Here is a 22,833-nt window from a genome sequence, read left to right on the forward strand (position 1 = left end):
TGCGCTGCTACGAAAATATTTCTAATAAAAAGTAACAACTCCCAGGGATGCTCCTATCCCTTGCTCTGCCAAGGCTGGTGATCACACCAGCATCTTGGTTCTCAAGCATCTGCCAAAACCTGATGGCTTCAGCCAGCACGATGGAGCGAGGGTGAGCCAGCTGGGATATAACAGGCAGAGTTTAGGTTCCTGGGGAGTCTTCTTTGCAGAGATGGGCTTCTTCATTTAATGGGCTTTGGATCTTATTTAACACATTGCCTCATGTACAGTGCGGGTGTAAAGAAGCTGTGTGCACATAATAAAAAACTTGGCCTATTTGTGCCTAGGGGAGCCCTAATAAATTTGCCACTATAGCAAGTGTTAGTCTCTAGGGCCAATACTGAATGCTGGAGTTTAATAAAAAAGAATTCTGAAACAGAAGAACTGAAAGGTAAACCAGTTTGGCTGACAAAGCAAACACAGTTTAATTAAAAATGAAATTTTCTCCTGGCCTTGACCAGTCCCAAGGAGCAGTGTCTCAGGCTGGCTGTGTCTGGCCTGCCTTCTGATGGCTGCTCTCAGAGTGCATTTTCCTAGCACACTGTCAGACATCTCCCAGACTGGGCTGAAGGCACTTCTCAGCATGTGTTCAGGCCATTGTTAGGGCAGAAGATGGGTGAGTAAGACATGAAGGATGACATATTGCAGGTGTCCTCCTCTACACAACATTAACACTACAACATGTCACATTACTCTGGTTTGTGCTGGGACTTAGAAAGCAGGATAGTAGCAGCCACCCTGCCATTAGACCAGCCCAGAGGAGTGGATATTTTCCCTGTACAAATAGCTGTCACAATCTCAGATGCACTAGGACACTGTAGAGTTATTTAGCTGCACTGTCTGAGACCAGAAGCAGCTTCAGTAACTTCTGGGCCCACCAGAACAGAGTTCTAGAAGCTGCCTTTTGTTGCTCTGCATGTGAAAACTCTTCTTGGTAAAATGACACAATCGGTGGTGGTTTTTGCCTTCTCTGTTTCATATTATGGATGTTACATTGTAAAAACACTGTACGGAAGAAGCCGTCGAAATTAAATAGTAGAAGAATTATGCAAGCCAATATTTTAAATCCTGGTGAGATTTAACTATTACTGTTTGCCACAAGAAACATCTCACAACTCCAAAATATGATGCTCAGACTGGTGAAACAGCAGATCAGCACCTACTTGTGGCAGACAACCTATGGCAGACAACAAAGCCACAGTGACTGGATTATTAAAATATTGTCAACACATCACTTTCAACTAAGGCTAGATGTGCTACAGGACAATGAAATTCACATTTTCACAAGCCAGGACTGTTAAATGCTTCTTTGGTATTTATCAGGAAAAGATCTTATTTTGTGGTAATATGGCCACCCAAAGTCAATATTTTACTACATTGCAAAGGAAGTTTTTAACTGGAAAGAATGAAGCATTGTTTATTGTACTCTATTACACTTTTATTTATGGCGTTGTGGTGGTGCCACCCCCCCACCCTCAGGCCGCACTGTGATCTCAGAGAGGGGTGTCAAACTCTTCAGTGGCGAGGTCTGAGTTATGTGCTCAAGGCTCGGGTATCAATCCAGGGCATCTCACTTCCCCTGCTTCACACACTGCTCCCGCCGCACCGCCAGCCAAGCACAACAGCATCTTTATCGAGCAGAGCTCTCTTAGAGGGAGAATGTGCCACAGCAGCACACCACAAGCATTTCATCTCCATCCCCTGCTCCCCTGTGGTCCACCCGGCAGCAAATGACTTCCTCCCACATTGTGCTGCCTTCTTTCTGCTGCAGGGAAGGAGAAAGCTTGATGCACAGCAGAAGTGCAGACTTCCAGCAGGCTTTTACCCCTGGCCGTGACCTGGCATGGGGGACTCCTCTGGGAAGTGGAGAGGTCATCCCAAATTCACCAAGGGCAACAGTCTGTGGGGAACAGAGACGAGGGCATTGACTGCAAGAGGGAAGAGTTTAATGGTAAACCAAGATCTGCATGTACATGGCCTTCAGCATTGTTGTAAATAATACTCCTAATAAAGAGCCAATTAGACCAACAATCTCATTACTATCCAGCATGCAGTGTAGGAAGGACTAGCCTAAAGCATAACTGAGCAAAAGTGAAAACACAGCTCCACGTTTCCTGTTATAATGTACATAGGCATAAGGAGACTTAATTAGATGTGTAAGAGGTAACAAGCATGGAGAGCTGAGAGAATGGCAGGCAGCCTAATAAAGAAGCCCCACGGTGTGGCACTTTGCAGCAACGCCCATTAACAACACCCAGCCCAAGGTGTTGTGGTCACCCCACACTTGTCCTGAGCAGGGGCTCCTGGATGGCCCTGCCAAAGCCTCCCCAGTGCCAGGCTGGCCCCTGGAGCAGCAGGACCTGCAGCATGGTGGTGGCACAAGTGGAGAGTCAGAGTCAGCACCAGGGCTGCAGGCAGGACCATGGACTTTCCACAGAGCCATAAATGAGGATGCAGGGAAGGTAGGGCATGAGGGGGGACCTGGGTGTTGTGGGTGTCTGTGATTTCTTCAGAAAGGAGCCCAGGACTGGAGACCCTTTGCCAAACCCAAGCAAGAAACGTTGTCATGGTAATCATCCATGTTATGCATAGCTCATGCTAGTACAGAAATTCAGAGAAAATTATTTCATAGGATCCAGTGACAATGCTGTCAAACAAAATTTATTTACCTTGCATTCATCCCTTAAACCTTTGGCTTCCAATTTTCCTTCACACAACCAAAAAAATGCCATGCAGGCTAGTTTTGGAATAGCTCTCATGTAAATCATCCCCTTGGGCTTGGGCCTCTCAAGCTGGGGTTCAGCCTGAGTGACTTTTTATAGCTGAGTTATAAACTTTTAAATGGCAGACTTAATCAGAGCTACTGAAATGGCCATTAGAGTGGTTTAAGTGGCATAGCCCTGATATATGACAGCACAGAAAGCAGGCAGGTGGCTCATCTGCAGTGGGCAGTCCATCTGGAAGGGAGCAGGGTCTGGTGGCTAGAAACAAGCATGACTGAGACACAGATCTCTGGAGTTTTGCTCTTGCCCTTGTGCTATTGCTGAGTGACTTCAAGCAAGCTCTCTTGGGATGCACTGCCCCCAGCAGCCAGGTCTCAGATCAAAGGCTTAGAGGAAGAGGTGGCTCACCATGTCCTGGTTGCTCCAATGTGCTGAGAACACGAATATTCATCTGCCTCCCCTCAGCAAACTGCAAGAATTGTGAGAAAATTGGCCTAGGGTTTAACACGGCATTGTGCACACTCAAAACACAAAAATCAACCTCATTTTTGGCGGACTTAGAGCAATTACCCACAAAATCCTGCTGAATTATAATCACAGACACATGAGACACTGAAGTGCTCAGGCTTAAGGGGGTCTAATGCTGTTTTGCTCCTTACCAGAAGGCTTTGTAAAGTTTTGAGCCCCCTAATTTTGCAAGTTCTGAGACATACAGCAGGTTAGAGCTGTACATGGGAGAGCCTCCCTCACTGCAACATTACTGTGGTCTGAGCAGAACTGGGCAGTCATCAATGTGAAAGGTGCTTGCACAGAGAAATTGATCCAAATGAAAACAGTACAGGAGCTTTTCAGGGTCTTCTTTCTAAATTTATTCAAGTATTAAACAAACAGAAACTACAGCATGCATCAGATACTTTCCTTTATTGTACAACAAAACTGTGGACTTGTTTGTATTTGCAGCATTTCCAGCAACATCAGGCAGACTTGTCGATGTTATCCAGTTTTGCACAGTCACTAGAGTGTCGCATCATGAATTATTAAATCAGTGCTTCGTGGTAATACATAATTTCTTATCAATTATTCATGCTAATGTGCGTGTAGTTTACTTAATTGTGTTATTGACGATCAAAAGTAATTTCCTGAAAATCCTCAAGGACAGAAAATTTAATCAGCGTAACTACTTTTCAGATGCAATGCTGTTAAGTATTCTTAATTTGCTCAACAATTCACTTATTTATGTACCTTTCTGGAGGAAATACGAGTTTAATCAAACAATTAGATTGAAGAGTTAGTGTACAGAAGGGCTGAAGTTCAACTGAATGCAAGGTAATTATGTTGGAACAAAGTTGGGCCTGCCTCTTTGGACTGGAATATTTTCTTTAGTCTTTTTTTAGGAGGGAGAAAAAAAATTATGATTGGGAATATCAGTAAGAAAACAATGATTCTCTCTTCTGCAACCACACCCCACAACCAAGCACACAGCAATCTCTTTTATTTCGGTGGAAGAAAAGGGTTGTTGCTGTTGTTAAACTAAGCCATGACTTGCAGCCAGAGAAGCCACCTCCACCCACAGTTCAGCAGAGCAGCTCCTGAAGATGAAGTACAAAAGCAGACCACAGGCTACTGTATGCTCCCCTCCTTGCATTAGGACAGTTAAGAACCCCCAAAAGAAACACACTATGTGGCAGAAGTAAAATAAAATTACTCCATTTGATGCATGTGGGCCCTGCCTGAATTTTTTTTTGTTCTCTGACTGAAGGACTGACCCAGCAATGCCCTCTCTGCTGGCTTGTGGCCAGAAGACACAAACTCCACCCTGGGGGTGCCTGGTACCCTTGGCTCCCCCACAGTGGGGTGCTGGGTGCTGCCAAGAGACCCCACGAGCACCAGGGCTCCCACCCTTTGAGTGGGTGCTGACATCCAGCCATGCCTCATGGAAAGGAGGGTGTGCACTGGGCAGTATGAAAGGGTCCTGTGAGCCCCAGAGAAGTCCCAGGTCCTGTGAAATTCATGGGCTGAAGTCATTTACATGGAGGAGACAAAATTCTGCGGCCAACCTTACTCAGAAATGCCTTTCCAAGCACATCCCCAAAACTGGATCCTGTGAACAGCCAAACAAACCCTGTGTAAAGGCTCAGCACATTTCAGGAGGTCCACAGAACAATGAAAAGGTTCAGAGGTGACAGAAATCCTTCCACTAGCCTCCATGTTACTTGATAAAATTTCAGAAAAGTGGTTTCAGCCTGCTCTCCAGGGACACCTGTGGACACTAAGGAATCCGCAAATGGCACCTGGAAAATTCAAGTCCATGTCACTAAGTTTAATTCTTCACATGCAGTTCCCATGGGAAAAAAAAGTGAGATTAAAATGACTGTTCTTCAGATCTAAGTCTGCTTTGCTTTGGGGAGGTTTGGGTGAGAGATAAGACTAAATTTACTAAGGCATCAATTTCTCCTTTGCACTGTTCCCAATCTAATTAGATACTAATTAGATACTAATCTTAATTATTAGATACTAATAATTAGTATCTTTTCATATCTAGATTCATTACAACAAGCTCTCAGTAAATGGAATAGTGTAAATTCGAATAGCATACAAGAATATCCTTCCAAGCTTTATTTCCTCCTTATTAAGCATAATACACAGAAAAACATATTTGCAGTCTTGAAATTAAGGATTATTTTTGTCTTCCCGTCTCTTTTTCCAAGACAGTGATGTCAAAATACCCCCAGCTTTGTTCAGGTCTAGAGACAATTCACTCTCCATTAAATACCAGCATTACTGTTGGAAGCTGTGAATTCCACTCTGAAGTCATGGGTCTTTCATGTCTAATGCAGGGAATGGCAAGAATAAAACACTAATGTTCACACAGAGGCTAGTGCAAGGATTTCAGTCACAAGTAAACTCATCTTAGCAATTTTCCAGTAATCTACTGCATGAGAAGTTTCACTTTCAGAGAAAAGAAAAAAGAAGAAAAAAATTATGAAGATTTTTGTTCTATTTTCTGCTTCTCTTACACCTGGATTGCCTGGAAAGGCCTGGGAGTCAAGTGCCTTCAGAAAACAGCAGGCCAAATTGGGATATACCTGGTTATTCCTTCCCTCTGCTGTGAGCGGTGGAGTAACTGGTGCCTGAGTGCATCTCTTGCCCCAGAACTCACATCTGGAAGTGATGTGCTGCTTCCAACCATCCATTTCACATAGGATGGGAAGTCGAGATGTGCAGGAGCAAGCCAGGATCCCGGGCCTTTCAGTGTCCCTGGGATGTATGGGGCAAGGAGGGAATAAAAACAGTTTCACCAATGTTTCCAAACACAGATAGTGCTGATAAACCAGGGAAATGAACCTACAGCGACACAAGAAAAGCAAGGGTGCATGAAAGGCAGCCAAGGAGGCCACTCAGCTCTGCGGGTCCCTGGTGGCTCCATGATGTCCCACTGGGCACAGCCACACTGCAGTTCACCCCACGGCAGGGCGCCGGTGGCAGGTCACCGCCCCGAGCCCAGGGGCCAGCACCACTCCTGTTTCATACGCTCTTCTCGCCTTCCATGTGCTCCTTGGCTGCAGAGGGCTGCTTGTCCTGGCTGCCCTCAGGGCCGGGCTTGGCAGGAGGCGTGGGGCTGCTGCTGGCGGCGGGCAGGAGGTTGGCAGACTGCAGCACAGCCTCCGAGTGCTCGCGCGCCTTCATGCGCAGCGCGGCCACGCTGGCCGTGCGGTTGCTTTGGCAGCCGTAGGTGGGCAGGAAGGAGAGGCCCATGGGGTCTGGAACGCAGCACGAGCACAGCGGGCTCCCTGGGGAGGAAGGAGAGAAGGCATTGTCACTGCTGGGGAAGGTCATGGAAAGCGTCTGTTCCCTTCATAGTGAGTCTGAAGAGGACAGAAACGGGGTGGACCTTTAGTGGGTACATTGGCCTTTAGTGAGTACACAGGTGTCCTCTGGATCACTGGGGCTAGAAAACCCATATCCTGTTCTGCTGATCCTTCTGTGAGAAGGATCTACACTGTGAGTCATCCAGGGTGACAAACAGAGCGCAAGAGGGAAATAGAGACAGAAGGGAGCAGTGAAGTTCAGATCACACATGAGATTTCCTCATAAGCAAGGCTCAGCCCATTCCCTCATCTCATATCAAGCTGCTGTTCTGTGGCTGCCATCAGCCCCATGCTGGGGATGTCCCCTGCCCTCCACCTGCACACTGAGCCTGATCAATGTAGGCAGCAGCGTTTGGTGAGTGAGTGTAGGGGTTCTATCACTTATCTGTGCCTGAAAGATTGTAGCAGAGAGAAAGGTGAAAATATTCCACTTGTTATGATGACCTTCTCCTATCTCACTGTAAAACGAGATACTTTCCCTTGGCCAGGCACCTGACAACTACTGGCATCATGTCTACTTGCACGAGTCCGTTCTACCTTTACCCATCCAGTGTCTGTGCTGCTTCAGGGTGGCACCTCAAAGAGAACAGCCTCAGAAGTGAGCCAAAGCTACCTAAAGTTGCTGCTGTGATACAACTTTAGAGTCCCATCAGGAGAGATGGATCAGAGCATCTCTACCCTGTCATTTGAGACAGGCTGTTCCAAGCAGGCAAGAAAACACTGCAGCATGGATGAAGTGATTAACCTCTCTTGAAGCCAAAATCTTCCATGCAACCCACCAACAGAAGCAGTCCTCACTCCACCAGCTGCCTTCCTAAGGCTCTTCCCCTGGTTACTCCTGAATAATGCTGGAGCCAGTTCCCAAACAAGCACACCTGGAAGTGTAGGTTGATCACTGGACAGGACTTGCAGTCCATCCAAAAGGCCACACTGGTACCCAGCTTAGAGGCATCTGTTGAATGATGGCGAATGTAACAGAGGAGTAGAATGGGGAGGCAAGGTGGGATGGCTGAGCTACTTCTTTAATTTCCTCTCTGGTTAAAAAACCAGATACCATTAGTCAACATATTTCCAGGGGTCTTAGAGGCCACACCAACTCCACATCCTCATGTACACCCCTGGCAAAAGCCTGTCTTTTGCTGACATGCTATCTTTCCACAAGAAACAGCCCAGCCACACACATCCTGACATGATGCAGTATCTTCCCCTGATCTTTCCAAGCCAAGGACTTGCTTTAATTTCTGCAGTTAATATTTGAGTTAAATGGCTCATGACTAAGTGATGGAACTAATAACCTACAGAGTTATACACTTCTGTTCTTGGTAGCAACGGGTCAGCACCCATCTGCTAGGAATGAAGGCAGAGAGTTGTTTGTTTTTAAGATGTTGGCAAGACTTCTCCGCAGCAATTGTCAGAGATTTGTGGTTGCCAGTAACATTCAGGAAAAATTATTCCTTGCATTTGAAAAAAATAGCATCTACAAAGGACAGCTTATTAATATAAATGGAAAGAACCTCTTCTCTGATAAAGCATATTGATCAGTAGACCAACTTTTCCATGGGTCCAGGCATTTAAGCACAAGCAAGTTTCAGCACTTGACTAAAATCCTCTGCTTCTTTTGCTTTTAGCTCTAAAAAGCTCAGTCTTGAATTCTGTGGCTGTTTTGAGCAGGTCAGAAAGAGGGTTTGTAATAAATCTACCCAGTAACACGATTTGCAGGTTTTGCCACCACCAGCCATGCACATAAAGTAATTTTTTGCCCTGTTGAATGACAGCCACTGTTTTAACAAGACGGAGGAGAGGCTCTTCAGAGTCCCTGCAGTTTGCAGCAGGTTTTTTGCACCAAGTCCCACTATCTTCAGGTTCTGCTCATGGGGGAGCCGGGAGGTCTGCAGGAGCATCAACTGCCTTTGCACTGCTGCTTTCTAACACAAACTGAATGAGGCTTTCAAACTCAGCTGTTCAGCTCCCAGGCTGAGAGGAGGGCTGGCCTGCAGTGCCTAATGCAGAACTGGGCACAGACATTGTTTAGTGAGAGGTGGGGAGAAGTGAAAAGCAGTCTTCCCCTGTTCAAAAAAGCAGGAATCGGCTCCATCCCCTAAGAATAATTTTCATTCCATTGTTAGGGGAATAAAATATTTATCAGTATTCAGTACCAGCCTATAATCTTTGCTTAATAATTTGCCCTGATATTACCTAGTGGCTCTGCAACCTGAGGGTGCAGTTACCTGTGGTGGAAACAAAGTTATCTCTAGCAATAATTCACCCATAAACCATTCCTTTCATTTCCACTGAGGTTAAAATACTTGCAAACAGCTCAAACATAAAGAAAAAAAAGTGAAGTAAAAAGCATCATTTGCTCCAGGGTCCATCTAGAATAGAGGAGAAAAGGATTAAGCCCTGTTCCTTTTTAATCTATGTTGTAAAGAAGGTTGACTCTACCTTACAATTATCTGAATCAGCAGATAATAAGTCCAGTGGAATGCACTGGACTTTGCCAGCACAAAGCCAAGGCCAACAATGAGACACTCAGGAGTCCAAGGTCTCCTTGGACCTTGTGACCTTCCCATCCGTCAGCCCAAAATCTCCAGGAAAGTGACAATGGCCAAGAAAGAGCAGCAGTATTTTTTAATATATTATCGCAGTAGCCCTGAGCCCACAGTAGGAAATGAAGGAATTTTTCCCACTTATTTCAAATCTTCAGAGGACTTCAGGCATCCAGCTCCCATCAAAATCAGTGAGGGTTCAGCCATCAGCCCTAGATCTTGATGCAGCCCCCACCAACACCTATGACAATCTGAGCTAAGTTTAATAGGATTTGTATCAAGCTGCTGCAATATGGACACAGTACCGTTTGCTTTCTTTCAGGAACTTACTGCCTTCTGTACACAAAATTAAAATACACAATTAGATTTCCATTAACTTACAACAAATTCTGCTGGATTGATCTGAACCTCCTTCTATTCCTATATGAGATCATACTTTAAATGCCCAGCCTGAACATAAATACTTAATGTAATAAATACAGTCTGAAATATTTGATCCACTTGGCAGTTTAATTGATCTACTACAGAGACTGACAGGAAAAATTAAATTAGTTTTGTCTTGTCTCTGCCAACAGCACATTTAAATTGTAACAATATTTGATCTACACTTTTCGTTGCAGACTGTTTTGTGCAATTCCATGGTTCAGTTTAAGGTGGGAAGAGAGGGATAGGAGTGGGGCACATGCTGATACATAAATATCAATATAAATTTTTAAATATGCTTTTTGTGTTTCAAGTCAAGGGCTTAAAGAATTTAATAGGTAGTCTTTCCAAAAGGCAAAGTCCACATTCTTTTCCTCTTTCAATATTTGTGCATATCAGCATTTGATATGGACAGCTGAATTACAACCTGACATGGAGGGAAGGAAAGAAAAAATCCCATTTAAAACCCTCATATATCAATGCATGATATTTAGTTTTCAGATAAAATATTATGTTTGATTTAATTATTGTTATCTTCTCATAATAGTCACATTGGTTTTCTTCAGCTCTAATCCCTTTCATAAGGATTAGAAGGTCAACAACAATCTCAAGTTCATAGTGTTGATTACCAGCACTGATTCAATGGGAGCTCCCTCTTGCACTTCACAGATGACACCAACATTCTGTCAATTAAAGCCTAAAAGTCAAAAGTAGGAAACATAAAAGTGGCTTTATCCAAATCTTCTTGAGCTCTGAATCAGGAAGTTCAGAACAAGAAAGGCATTAACTCAATCCTGAAATGGAGAAACATCAGATATTCCCAGTTTAATTTGGGGTAGCCTCAAGGCTGCTGGAATTACTTCTACTGAGAAGCTGGTTAAATGTGGAAGGTACCCTGTGCTGCCCAGAGGCTGGAAGAGCACTTCAGAGGCAACAGCAGGATCCAAACATTATAATTTCACATCTCCTTGTCTGTGACTCCTCTATGCCCAGTGGAAAAAACAAAGAGCTGATGATCTGGATCAGATGTTCTATCATCAGGATCCTTTTTGTTGAAATAACTCAACACTGGAACTGGAGGATTTCATACTCCTTTATTTGTGCCAATAGTACTCTCAAAAAAAAAAAAAAATCAGAAGCCAGGACTTGCCTGTTAGGGCAGGAAGGCTGGCAGCAAAGCACACAAAAAAGCTGGGAGAACAGAACCTGTCCTTTGAGTACTGTCAGCTTGGCAACATCATCAACAGGACCCCCCTGCCCAGCTGAGGTCCACTAACCTAATCAAGATTTGTCCTGGAGGAACAAGACAGCACGAAGTTCCTACCCATGCTCTTAGGGCTCCAAGTACCTGGGTATTTCCTACTATTTGTGAAAAAGACCAAAAATCTCTGCCTGTGAGGTAGGGCAGTGCTAGAGCTGGGGACCTGTAATATGGGAATCAAAATCATTTTCTCAATGTGTTTGCATCTGCAGCAAACAAAAGAAATGTATTAGATTCTCTGAAGTCAGAGTGGCAGATAAACTAAGAAAAATGCCAAACAAACCCGCTTAATATATTGGCTGTGTTACATCAGAAAAGTCAGTAAACCTATAATCAAGAATGACACTGAAGTATTTTATTCCCATTCCCCAGTCTTACAGTAAACAGTGGAGCTTCAGTTCAGTGAACACCAGTTCAAGGGTGAGTTAGGTCTTGAACACTTCCTTCATAGTGTTGACAATGGGAATTGCCCAACGGAACTGAGCAAATTCCCTCCATCTTTCCGTAATAGAAATTGAAATGTAATGGACTGGCAGTTCTAGTTATGTTTTAGGGTTTTTTCCTGGATACTGCAATTAAGCCTCCCTATTATGAACAGCAACCACAGCAGCAGCAAACCATAAAAGAGCCTAATCAACAGTGGCCTGCAATGCCCATTTGGATGTGCGTAATACAATCGTGCTTCTCCCTCAGTGGTGTGGGGGTGCCGTGAAAACCAACCGAGCTATAACTTGCACAGAGAAGAGCTGTGGGTGAATTATGAAAGTAATTCCCTGGCTAGCGTAATGATTTCCCTCCTCATACACTTCACTCATCATGGGTCTGGGGAAATTTCAGCGGAACGTAACAGACACACTCTTGGCCTCAGCCACCAGAATGGTGGAACATATCCGCTGAAAAACGGAGATTCTTGTTTACACCCATTAATAACATCTTCTGCATTAATGAATTGCATTCATGCTGTCATCCATTAAGAAGGTACTTTGAGGTCTCTCTCTGCACAGAACACTAGCTTCTCCAGATGACTCTATAGTTATACAGCCCATAAATAAAACAAGTATTTTCCCTTCATCTTTGAGGTCTGCAATTAAATCTACTAAATGGACTGCAGATGCCTGGCTTACAGTAAGTGTTTCATCTTAGAAGATCATGGAGCTGTCGAAGTCACCGCAATGAAGTAGCACAGTTGTCAAATCAGGGCAATTTCAGAGTAATGAACATCACAAATTTCATCTCTGTGAGTCAACTTTTTTCCTCATTATGGCCAGTGGTGAAGTACTAAACCCCTGAAGTAGGAAACACTGTATACCCCAGAAATTATGATGTTGTGCTAATTTTTCAAATGAGGAATTGTATTTCCTGACAGAATAGTACATAGGCAGATGATACAGTAGTTAACAGATGTTTGCTATTGAGTACAGCCTCCAATGTGCTAAACTTCAGAGAGACAGGAGACAGGAAAGGGTCTGTTATATTACTGAACAGCAAATATTTGATAGAAACAGAGAAAAACTGTCCAGTGATAATATACTCTTCTCTGGAAAAGCCTATATTCTGAATAACAGTTTTCTTTGCATAGTATAGCCAGCCCATTTTATTAACAGAACATCCTGTGATGCCAATATCCTCACTTTAATGGAAAAAAATCTCAGTTTCAGAGACAGCAGAGTTCATGGGGCATAGTGCTTAGAGAAAATAGCTTTATTCTCATTCATCAGAGCAGACCTGGTCTCATGCTCCAACAACATCCCCATATCCTAGAAATGGCACATGGGGAGTCCAGAGTGCCTAACAAGCACTTCACAGTCTTTCTAAAAGCAAAGTTGCAGTCTTAGTCCCTGCCCCAGACTGTCTCAAGATTTCCTATCTCTTGTAGACCAACTTCACCCTCAGCTATTACATCCTCACACTACAAATTAGATCCCAGAACCTTGTGGCCTAAGCGCTTTACGTGCTTTGGAAACCTGGGTCTCAAGACAAGCAATGTCAGAGAAAGAGAAGTATTGGGATATTTTACTAAAGATGAAGAACTCTCAGATGACAAAATGAAAATGGTCCCTGAGAGCATAAAATAATTATTAATTACTTACATCACCATCATTACTTCTATTCACTGTATTGATTTTGTCTCCTAAAGCATCAGTCAAATATTATTCACTGACACCAGCAAAGTGTTGTCTCACAAGTCCAACAAAACATATCTTGTCTCCTCAAAAGAATAGGAAAACAACCTACACTTCCTAGTAGAACCTGATGTGCTGAGAGTGCTCATTTTTTTTGCAGGCAGCTCTTATGGCTGTACTGAAGAATGTGAATCCCTTTACTGGCCAGGATTGTTCTCCCAGTGGTGGGAATGTATATCTGTTTACAAGATCCACATAGAGGAGCTGCATTTAGTTCGACATTTGCATAGAAGAAAGCAGGGTCATACATCCTTCCATAGTGAAATAATGCTTTGATTCTGGAGCAATTATTTTTCTTTCAAAAGCACAGAGTTTCAAGCTGGCACAAGACAAATACTGGGAAGACCTCTCAGTCATTTCACTCTTCAATAAAACTTGCAAAATTTTGGCAAACCTTTCTACTTGCTGAGTTTTCCCTTATTTAAACAATCCAACAAAACAAGCAGCTCATAATTTTATGCCTTGTCCTGAGTTTTATGGATTTGTGTGACATAAAGTTCTATGCCTCCAGACTGACTGCGGCAGGGTTCTGGCATCATTTCTGCAGCAAAATGCAACTAGATTTTCAAGTGAGAGGCTTAGGTCCCTTAGTTAAGATGTAAAAGGACATATACTATTGCCCACATGCACACAGGTCCTGTCTCAGACAGAAATGAAAAGGGAGAGTCAAACAAACTGAACGAGCATATGACAAAGACAGTCACATTAAGGTTCTGTGAACACTGTGTCTCTCCCTGTCCTTTCCTTCCTTCTCCCAACCATTATCTTTTCCTCCATACTGACACATGAGTTTGGTTGTGCTCTCAAATGCACTGGTTTGGATGAAACAAAATTTCATTTACCTGGAGTTTCCATGCCAAAGAAAAGCAAACTGTGCATTAGGCATGTGATACCTTTGGTCCACTCAGAAGATCTAGAGATTGCCCTGGTCACCACTTAACAGGACCAAAACTCAGTGACTGCTGTGCACAGCCCTACCCCAGCCCAAGTGAATTACTCTTGAAGAAATGGGGAAAGAGGAACCTGCGGAGATGAGCCACGGAAGGAGGACACACTATTCCATAGATCAATGCCACAAGAAAGATGTTACAATAATTCTCTGCTTGTATATATATTAGATTTGGTCCCTTATATAATGATAAGTTCTTCCCCCTTAACACCAAAGGCAGATTTTGACATTACTAAGACCTAGCAGCAGAGCTGGCAGCAGAAGGAAAAGAGCTCCCCTCAAAGCAGCAGCTCAGACTATCAGTCCCTTGCCAGGGTAACAATCCCCTGACAGGCACACACAGCTCCTGGTAGGTGGCTACACGATGCACAAATCTGTAACTGCATTACATAAAATCAAATACGATACTTTATCCCAGTTCTCTTGCATGTACCTGGAGATTTCTAGTGCCGGGCAAGAAATATAAAGCAGACATTTCAGGAATGAACTGCATGTATAACTGACAACATTCACCAAGATAATATGCAGGCATCTGATAGCCGACCATTCCTATACAAATTGTATAAATAAAAAAATCTCCATTCACATTTGGGCCAGTTTTTTCAGAGATACTGTCTCTTAGTCTGGCAACCAACTATTTAATATCTACAAAAGATTCAGGAATGTAACTTTTTCTGCCCCTAGGTTGTAAAACTTCAATCAAGCAAAAAAGAGCAAATTATTAGTTTCTCAATTTATTGCCTAAGCTGTACAATCAAAGAAAAGAGTATCAGGAAGTCTTCCAAATAAATAAAACTAAAAATAAACAAACAAAAGCAATGATAAAAAAATCCAATCCCAAACAAAGAAAAAAAAACCAACCAGCTAAAAATACCAACCCCTCACAAAAAAAAGTGTTTAATTTTTTTAAATTTTGCTTAGCTTTGTTTATTTGGGTAATTTTTTTCTTACAATTTAACTATGTTTAATCATTAAACAAGTGAGAACAAATATTGATGCATTTAATTTTAAGTGTTTCGTCATAAACTTTAAGGAAAAAACCTCCTTTACTTTCATATAAATTATTCACTGAACACAGCCCTATTTCCACACTTTTCAATCTGTCTGGGACTACAGTTATCAATTAACAATTTTTTTTACCTGAAAAATTTCAGCTTAACTACTCTAGAGAGGCTGTTCCTACCCAATGGAAAAAGTCAAAATTCACAACCCCAAGACTTCATAGGGCAGAGATCAACAGCTGCTGCCCACCTACAGATGACAAAAAGCCCATAAGTTTTAGGGTACAGGTCACGTCCATGTATTCTTTCTTGATTCAAAATTCCAGGTCTCACACCTACCAAAAGAGCAGTAACTGTGTGGTGTTTCTGGCTTCAGCTTTTTTTGAAGGACAGGAGGGAAGGGGGTGCAGGGAGCAGGACACTGCACTTAACACACAACTCAGGAGTTCCAAACATTTGCTCCAGGAATGTACCTTGGCTGATTTAACTGGAAATACAAGGAGCATGAGGTATGCCAGAGAATACAGTGAGATGTATTAGGACATTTTTCTTTATAGTGGGATGTCTTTAACTGAGAAACTTTCCTCACAAGTTCTTGCAGCACATTGGGACACAGAGTAAATGCATGTGCCTCTTTCTGCTTGGCACTGCTATGAGGCTTTGCATCCTATAAATCTATAAATTGAATTCATCCTGCTTACACTCTTAGTCTTATAAATTGTTAGACTAAGAACAGCTAATGGATGAGTAGGTGATTTATTTTTAAAAGTTGCATACTGCTGCTGGAAACCAAAAGTATATAGACACGGGATGTACCCTTCCTGAAGCCAGGGTCCCAGGTAATGAGGAATTACTTTGTACCCTCCCCTGTCCCCAGGAACATGCTTTATTCAAGTTCTCAAAGGGGACCTACTGTCCAAGAAGAGAAAGGTCTGGATTGTGCAGAGATGCTCTGCAATGGAAACCACATGCAAAGAGCGGATGAGGCATCAGTAATGGTGCCAGGTACTACATAATGCAAAAGGATGTATATAACTAATTTATTAGAATAAATTTAACTCTTAAAAAAAAGCATATGCAACAAAAACTCTAAAGGAGCAAACCCTACCTGTCTTATTCCTTCAGAGAAAGCCTGACCTCACAAAAAGTAGCTGTCAGAGTAAAATGAAGGAGTTTTGCCACAAATGATGCTACAAGATACAACGGGAGACTCACTTTGGTATGTGCATCATCAATCAGTGCAAATAGTACCCATCTAACGAGAAAGAGGGGTCTGCCATTTCCCAAAGTTTTCCTCACAGAGGCCAGTGGAACCATGCCACTTAGGTTGAAAGGGATTCTCTTTGAGCTGACTCCCAAGTAAAGTAATTTACCTTTTAGAGAGGCGACATGGGATAAAGCTTGTGCATAGGTGGCTGTGTTGAGAAGAGACCCCGGCAGGCAGGAAGGGAAGAAAGGTCCTGTAGGACCCACTGCTCGGCTCAGGCTGGTGGAGAAAAGAAGACAAATTCCTTACAAAACCAGAACCAGCTGATTCCATTTGTGCATGCACTCAAACACATTGGTGTCTCAGCACACAAATAAATGTGACCCAGGCTGGACAACATCAGTCTCCCACAGCCACCAGCTCCTCAGCATCTATACAGGGAACAGTGGATTGCACAAGAAATACTTCATTTTCTTAAGATTATACCTGTAGGTCAAGGCATAGCAGCAAATCCGTATGCACATACACACATACGAGGCATTCTTGCCCCACAGACAGGTAGGCAGCTGATATCAGGTACTACTCTTACCTCTGCTGGATCTCCAGACCCTCTTTTTTATTCCTGGTTTGGTCTGTTGGAGAAGGCGAATTTAAATTCCTCGCAGGAGGTGCCACCTCAGCCATGGTTTCCTTAGAGCCCTCTTGGTCAGAAGCACCCCTCTCTGTTTTTCTCCATTTGGCCCTTCGATTTTGGAACCACACCTGGAGAAGGAGAGGAAGCGTAGGTGAAATCCATGTTTAGCCAAATGTGAAGCAAGGAGATTGTAAATTGTTACTCTAGTGAAATTTGTCATTTACTAGCTTGGCTAAATCTTCCTCTCATTTTATATCCCCATTGCTATTCTAGTTGAGTCTTGAGATGACATCTGTATCTGTAATATTTCTGCATCTGGAAAATGAACCAGAAATGTCTAAAGACATTCAAAAGGCATGTCACAACAAAAAAAAAAAATAGGGTTAAATACATATCTAAGCACTCTGATGAAAACATATGTAAGTTTTTAAATCAGCTGCTGCTAGAATCAGAGAGGTCAGAAGTGAAAAGGTGTGGATTTGGCCATCTAATCCAGCCCATTTTCTGGAGAGGGCTGACACTGACTGCCCTTCCTCTCATGGCCAGTCTGCTTTCAGAGGACTCAAAAGCAGATAGGTACTGATTTTGGAACATCATTGTGCAGTTTAATAATGTTGTTGTGCAACTGCCCCCACCTCAGGCCACGCTATGAATTCAGAATAGAGCACCACTTTGCAAACCTTTTATTTCCCCATATGCAAAGCAAATATTCATATTCTTGATTTTTTTAGCTATTAGTCTAAAAACTTTTTTTTCTATTAACCTTGGAGCTAATATGCTGAAAGCACAATGTTTGAGGTGGCAAATGCCAAGCCTCTCTTGAGGTCAGGAAATCCACATTTTAATACATGAATTCAAGTATAGGCGAGATTGTTGTTATTATTATTCTTCTCCTTCTCCAATTCCATTTTAGTTAGCTGCCTTTTAATTGCATGTATCAGCAAACATTGAATAATGATTTTATCTATATTCTAAATTTAGAGCAGTTAAATGCAAAGCAAAATGCAGACACTTTCTTGTGTCTTAATTGAATGAAGGTCACAGCTATAACAATATTTAATTGAGCTATTTTTCATTATCATATTTTAATGACTTTGCACTGACAGTTCGCCTGCTTCTGAGGAAAGAGCATGATGAAGTCGTTTATTTCCCTATTTAGTTATTGTTTGACAACATCATCTTCGATTAAGACTCTGCTTTATAGCGCATTAATCATATTTGAATGAGCAAGGGGTATAATGTAAACATATCTCCCATCCTCTGTGTTTCCCCATGTCCCTGCATGAAAGCAGGCTAAACAAATGCTTGCATCTATTGTCTGTTTGCATAATAGCCAACAACAAGGCTAAACACCAGTCCTCAGCAATCTAATTGTCACCACCCCTATCTCACCCTTGCACCTTTCAGGAAGAAGTTATGATCTTCCACTTCTGAATGCTCAATAATTGTCCCATTTATCTCAATTTGCAGTTCAGTCTTTAGGCACCAATAGCCAAAATGGCATTTTTTATTATTTTTTTAAGCCAGTACCTACAATGCAGTGGTAAAAGAAGATTTTCATTTCCAAATAATAATCAGTTTAATTTGCCCGCATATGACCAATGATTCATGTTCAGATTTAATAATCAGGATCACATAATCTGATTATAGGAGAAATAATTTGTTTACAATCCCCAATTTACTGTGGTGAATTCCATTATCTCTCTTCAGCCATTGGGTTTTAAGAGATACTAACATGACCCTAGGGAACAAAAGGCAAGCTATTATATTTCTTACAATTAGATCTTTGCATAGTCTTAACCCCAAGCACCTAAATAAAAAAAAATAGAAGAACAGCACGCAGAAAAGCCCCATAAATAAAAATGAATGCATAATCGTGTTCAAAAAATGGTTTGCAACTCTGTGGTGGATGCCTGAACAGTTACAGGGATCCATCCCTGATGACTGCAGGACTGCTTCTCTTAGCAGAGCATGTACACATACATATGGACTGGATATGGAAAAACAAACACATGGAAAAAGAAAAAAAAATAAAAGGAAAGGAAAAAGGTAAGGAGAAGGAAGAAAGTTAGGGCTGGAAAAGTGTAGGTGTGGAAAGAGTAATCAAGGCCAATGGTATTTATTGGATCATATTAAAGGTGTGGGAGTTGCTCTGCAGGCTCTTTATCTGCCTAAATTAAGTGTTTAGAAGGAAGGCAAAAGGGAGAAAAGTTGAAGAGGTGCAGAAACTGTCTTCCTGGCAGCTGGACTCCCTGCAGTTGGCTAACCCCACTGCTCAACAGTGGTCATAGTTGCTTTGGAGAATCACGTCTCAGCTCTTTTCTCTGCACCACGCCCCCCCTCCAAAAGCAAGGAAATGGATGTGCATTGATGTAATTTAGTACCTTGGAGACGCGGACAAATTAGTGTAGAACATTATCACTAGTTAATTATGAATGACCGATTAATCAACCTAATCTAATATTCCACATTATGTTGATGTTATTAAAGTGCATCATGAAAATGACAGATCGTCTTCATTTGCGTTCTTTGGCCAAATGTGCACTCTGCAGTCATGATGTCAAATAAAAAAAAAAAGATTTAAAAAAAAGTTCGCTAGCTTGAATATCCAAGTTAAGTAATTCCCCAGGATGTTTACCTGCACCCTGGCCTCCGTGAGGTTGATTTTCAGAGCCAGCTCTTCCCGAGTGAACACATCGGGGTAGTGGGTTTGAGCAAAAACGGCTTCCAGGGCCTCGAGCTGATGGAGGGAAGGAGAGCAGAGATCTGTGAGGGATCTGGCTGCCCCACGGGGGTGTCTGCCAGGCATGGATGAGGAAAACGGGGCCACCGAGGCAGCGGGGCAGGCAGGATGGGCTGGCACGGTGCGGGGCGTGCGGGAAGGAGGCTGGGAGCTGGCAGGGAGCAGGCATGGGGCAGGCAGGGAGCAAGCGTGGTGCAGGCAAGTAGGGCGTGCAGAGGCCAGGGGCAGAGAGAAGCGGCTCCTACCTGCTGCAAAGTGAAGGTGGTGCGGTTGCGGCGCTGCTTCCTTCGCAGGAACCCGTCGTCGAAGTCGCCGGCGGAGTGACCTCCGAAGGGGGCAGCGCCTGCGGGCCGAGAGCCGCGTTAGGGGCCGCTGTGCCCGGGGCACCGGGCCGGGCACGGAGCCGCTCGGGCAGCAGCGCTGCCCCAGCTCCGGGGGCCGGGGATGGTGCGGGCACCGGGGGCTTCTGCGCCCCCCGGCCCGCGAAAGAGCATTTTTCGGGCCGTTTGTGTTTTAAAAGGACGTGGAGACGAAGCTTTGACATAGGCTGGACGGAGCTGGCAGAAGCCCTGCCCATCTGCCGAGGGAGCCCGCAGAGGCCCCTGCCCGGACGAGGGGCAGGGGGCCGCTGGCAGGTTCCTGCTCTCCAGGCACCCCGGAGGGGCGGCAGAACCGCTCGCCCTGGCTTCTGGAGGAGAGCGCGGGCGCGGCGCTCGGTCAGCCCAGCACGGGCGCTCGGCCACGGCTGAGCACCGGGAGTCGGCAGCGGGGCTGGTGGAGGCCACCCTGACCTTCCCTGAGGGCCCGGCTGGGGCACCGGGGGTTTGTCCCCAGACCCAGGTCTGGAGAGAGCATTTGGGCCACCGGGATGCGAACGACGTCCCATGGAGCGGATCCCGGCCTTGTGGCTCCCCCCAGTCACACATCATCCCTGCGAGCCCATCTTGAAACGTGTCACTCCCTTTCTGTTTGCTGACAAAACAGGCTAAAAAAACCACAAACAAAACAAAACAGACCAAAAAACTTGAACCAAAGCAAAAACTAAAACAACAACAACAAAAAAAAAATCAACCCCAAACAAAAAAAAAAAAAAAGAAAAGAAAACTAAAATAACTCCAAACCAAAACCCACAAATGAGCAAACAAAACCAAATCAAAATAAACTCTCACAGAACAGAAAAATACCCGAACCCCCAGAAGTGTTGCTGAGTGTCCCCGTGACCCCACTTGCAGACCTGCCCCTGGAGTGCTCTGGGGTACGTGGGCTGGAGCTCCCTGCTCATCTTGCACCATCATTTGGAGGATAAACACAGCCCCAAGCCCTCTCCTCGAACAGACCTCACACCGCATGGGCCTGGGAGAGGCTCATCAGAGAACAAAATGAACAGAATACTGTCCCAGTGACCCCCAGAAAGCTGTCTCTTCCCTGTGGCACCAGGCCTCCCGGCTGCCCAAGCGCTGGCCAAACAGATTTTGGGTTTTGCTTCTTTGATTTGGTGATGGGTGGGTGGAGGGGTTTGGACGGAGTTACATATAATTTTTTAATTTTTTGCTGGTGATGCCCAGCGCTGTTTTCACCCTTTGGCAGGACAGATCGCCCGTTCCCCCGGCCCCGCCGCTGCCCAAGCCGGGAGAGCGAGGGGCCGGCCCGGACAGCGCCGGGGGAGGCTGCAGCCTGCGGGGCCGCTCCCGTCTCGGGCCGCCAAACACAGGCACCGGCCCCACGCTGCCTCCGGAGAAACAAACATACAGCAAACAGACAAACAAACAAGCAAAAACAAGAACACGTTTCCAAAGCTCTCTGCCAAAAACAAGCGAACAAAGCCGCCTCACAGTTCGGTGGCCCTGGCGGGAGGGACCCTCGCACTGTCCTGCCCAATCCGCCTGCCCTGTCCTGCCTGGAGAAAACTTCGGGGAGTGAATATTCCAGCCGGGATGCCCAGACCGGCTTGGGTCCGCAGATCCTGGGAAGCCGTGCTTAAAGAGGGGCTGACCCTCCCCGAAGTGGAATAAAACCGCTGGACCACTTCTTCCTGCCAGCGCCGCCGCAGGGAAAGCCCCTTCCCGCCGGGGATGCCCGTGCCAGGAGCGGGCTGGCCGGGCCGGGGGATTTCACGGGGCAGGGTGGCTTTCCCCGCCGTGCAGCCGCGGGGCGCCGGCAGAGCTCGGCACGGCGGGACAGCCCCGGCGCGGCCGCGGCCCCGGGGATGCTCCGCGCTCCACGAGCAGCGGCCGGAGGGAGCGGGGCAGAGGGCCCTGAGCATCTGAGGAGGTGACACGGGGAAATCTTAAAGACTGTCCATTTTTAGAAAGGAAATCAACAACAACCATAATAATAATAAAAATTAAAAAGTCTCTAACCAATAACACAAAGAAAAGCATCCTCCCAAGTGTTTATTTTCACCCTTTTTTTTTTCCCTTCTGTTGTACCTCATTTTTCCCCATCCTCTCACAGAATGTTTGCAAAATAGCATTAAAGATTTATGCGGTCCCTTTGGCTGGAGGGAGGAGGCGTGACCACGTCCTGAAAGTGTCCCGATTACAGCCATGACACCAACATCTGTGCTGGGAGGGGAGAAAAGCATCTCTCTCTTAGCCTGAGGCTCAACTGCGGGATCGCTATCCACAGAGGGGAGGCAGGTGGCAAAATGACGGGGGTGGGGGTGTAAAACCAAGTCCTTTCCAGCAGGAATCAAATTAAAAAAAAAAAAAAAAAAAAGTCATGCAATCCTTCTTTCCTTCCAGTGACAAGAGGGGAAAGCTAGGAGGGGGAGGGGGAGAGAGTTGTATTTTCTTAAGGAAAAGGATGCTGTTTAGTTGTCTTTCTATAAATTTGCATCTTATCCCAGCACGCATTTGTCCGCGACAGTCGTGGCGCAAGTTCGGTCGCAGTTTCTCCTTCCGTCCCCAGCGCACCCCCCGCCCCCAGACACCTCGGAGTTCAGCTCCTGCACTTACACACCTCCGTGCGACAGCACTCACCTTCTAGCTGCGGGGGGCAGTGGAAGTAGAACATGGCCCTGCGGCCGGGTGCGCTCCCGCTGCCCGCAGCTGCGAGCCCGACGGCGGCCGGGCCCGGGGCCAGCCCGCGGGGCGCGGGGCTCCCGCGCAGCCCCCGCTCCGCCGGACCGGCACCAGCCCCCGGCTCGGGCACCGCGACCCACCGCCGGGCTGCTCCTGCAGACACTGAGGGAAAGAACAGAATAGGTGAAGAGCCAGAAGAAAACACCTGAAGAAACCCGTTGATAACACTCAA

At 45.0% G+C, this 22,833-nt stretch overlaps 1 protein-coding gene across 1 annotated transcript; it reads right to left on the reverse strand.

Moving 5' to 3' along the window:
• Positions 1-6,287: 6,287 nt before the first annotated feature.
• Positions 6,288-22,593, reverse strand: DRGX (dorsal root ganglia homeobox). The gene is made up of 6 exons (XM_064429482.1): positions 22,560-22,593; positions 19,824-19,921; positions 19,474-19,575; positions 16,791-16,963; positions 16,368-16,480; positions 6,288-6,553 (listed from the first exon to the last, which is right to left on the reverse strand). The coding sequence occupies exons 1-6, from the start codon at positions 22,591-22,593 to the stop codon at positions 6,288-6,290; spliced, it is 786 nt and encodes a 261-aa protein (XP_064285552.1).
• Between the last annotated feature and the right edge of the window lie 240 nt (positions 22,594-22,833).

The sequence above is a fragment of the Passer domesticus genome, chromosome 8 (genome assembly GCF_036417665.1).
Source record: "Passer domesticus isolate bPasDom1 chromosome 8, bPasDom1.hap1, whole genome shotgun sequence".
NCBI lineage: Eukaryota > Metazoa > Chordata > Aves > Passeriformes > Passeridae > Passer > Passer domesticus.

What these genes read in the sequence shown, in the direction of transcription:
- DRGX (XM_064429482.1), bottom strand. Translation starts at nt 22,593, where the DNA reads ATGTTCTACTTCCACTGCCCCCCGCAGCTAGAAG. An exon ending in CTGCCCCCCGCAGCTAGAAG is followed by an intron (nt 19,922 to 22,559) that starts GTGAGTGCTGTC and finishes CTCGGCCCGCAG; the next exon opens with GCGCTGCCCCCTTCGGAGGT. An exon ending in GGTCTGGAGATCCAGCAGAG is followed by an intron (nt 16,481 to 16,790) that starts GTAAGAGTAGTA and finishes TTTCTCCACCAG; the next exon opens with CCTGAGCCGAGCAGTGGGTC.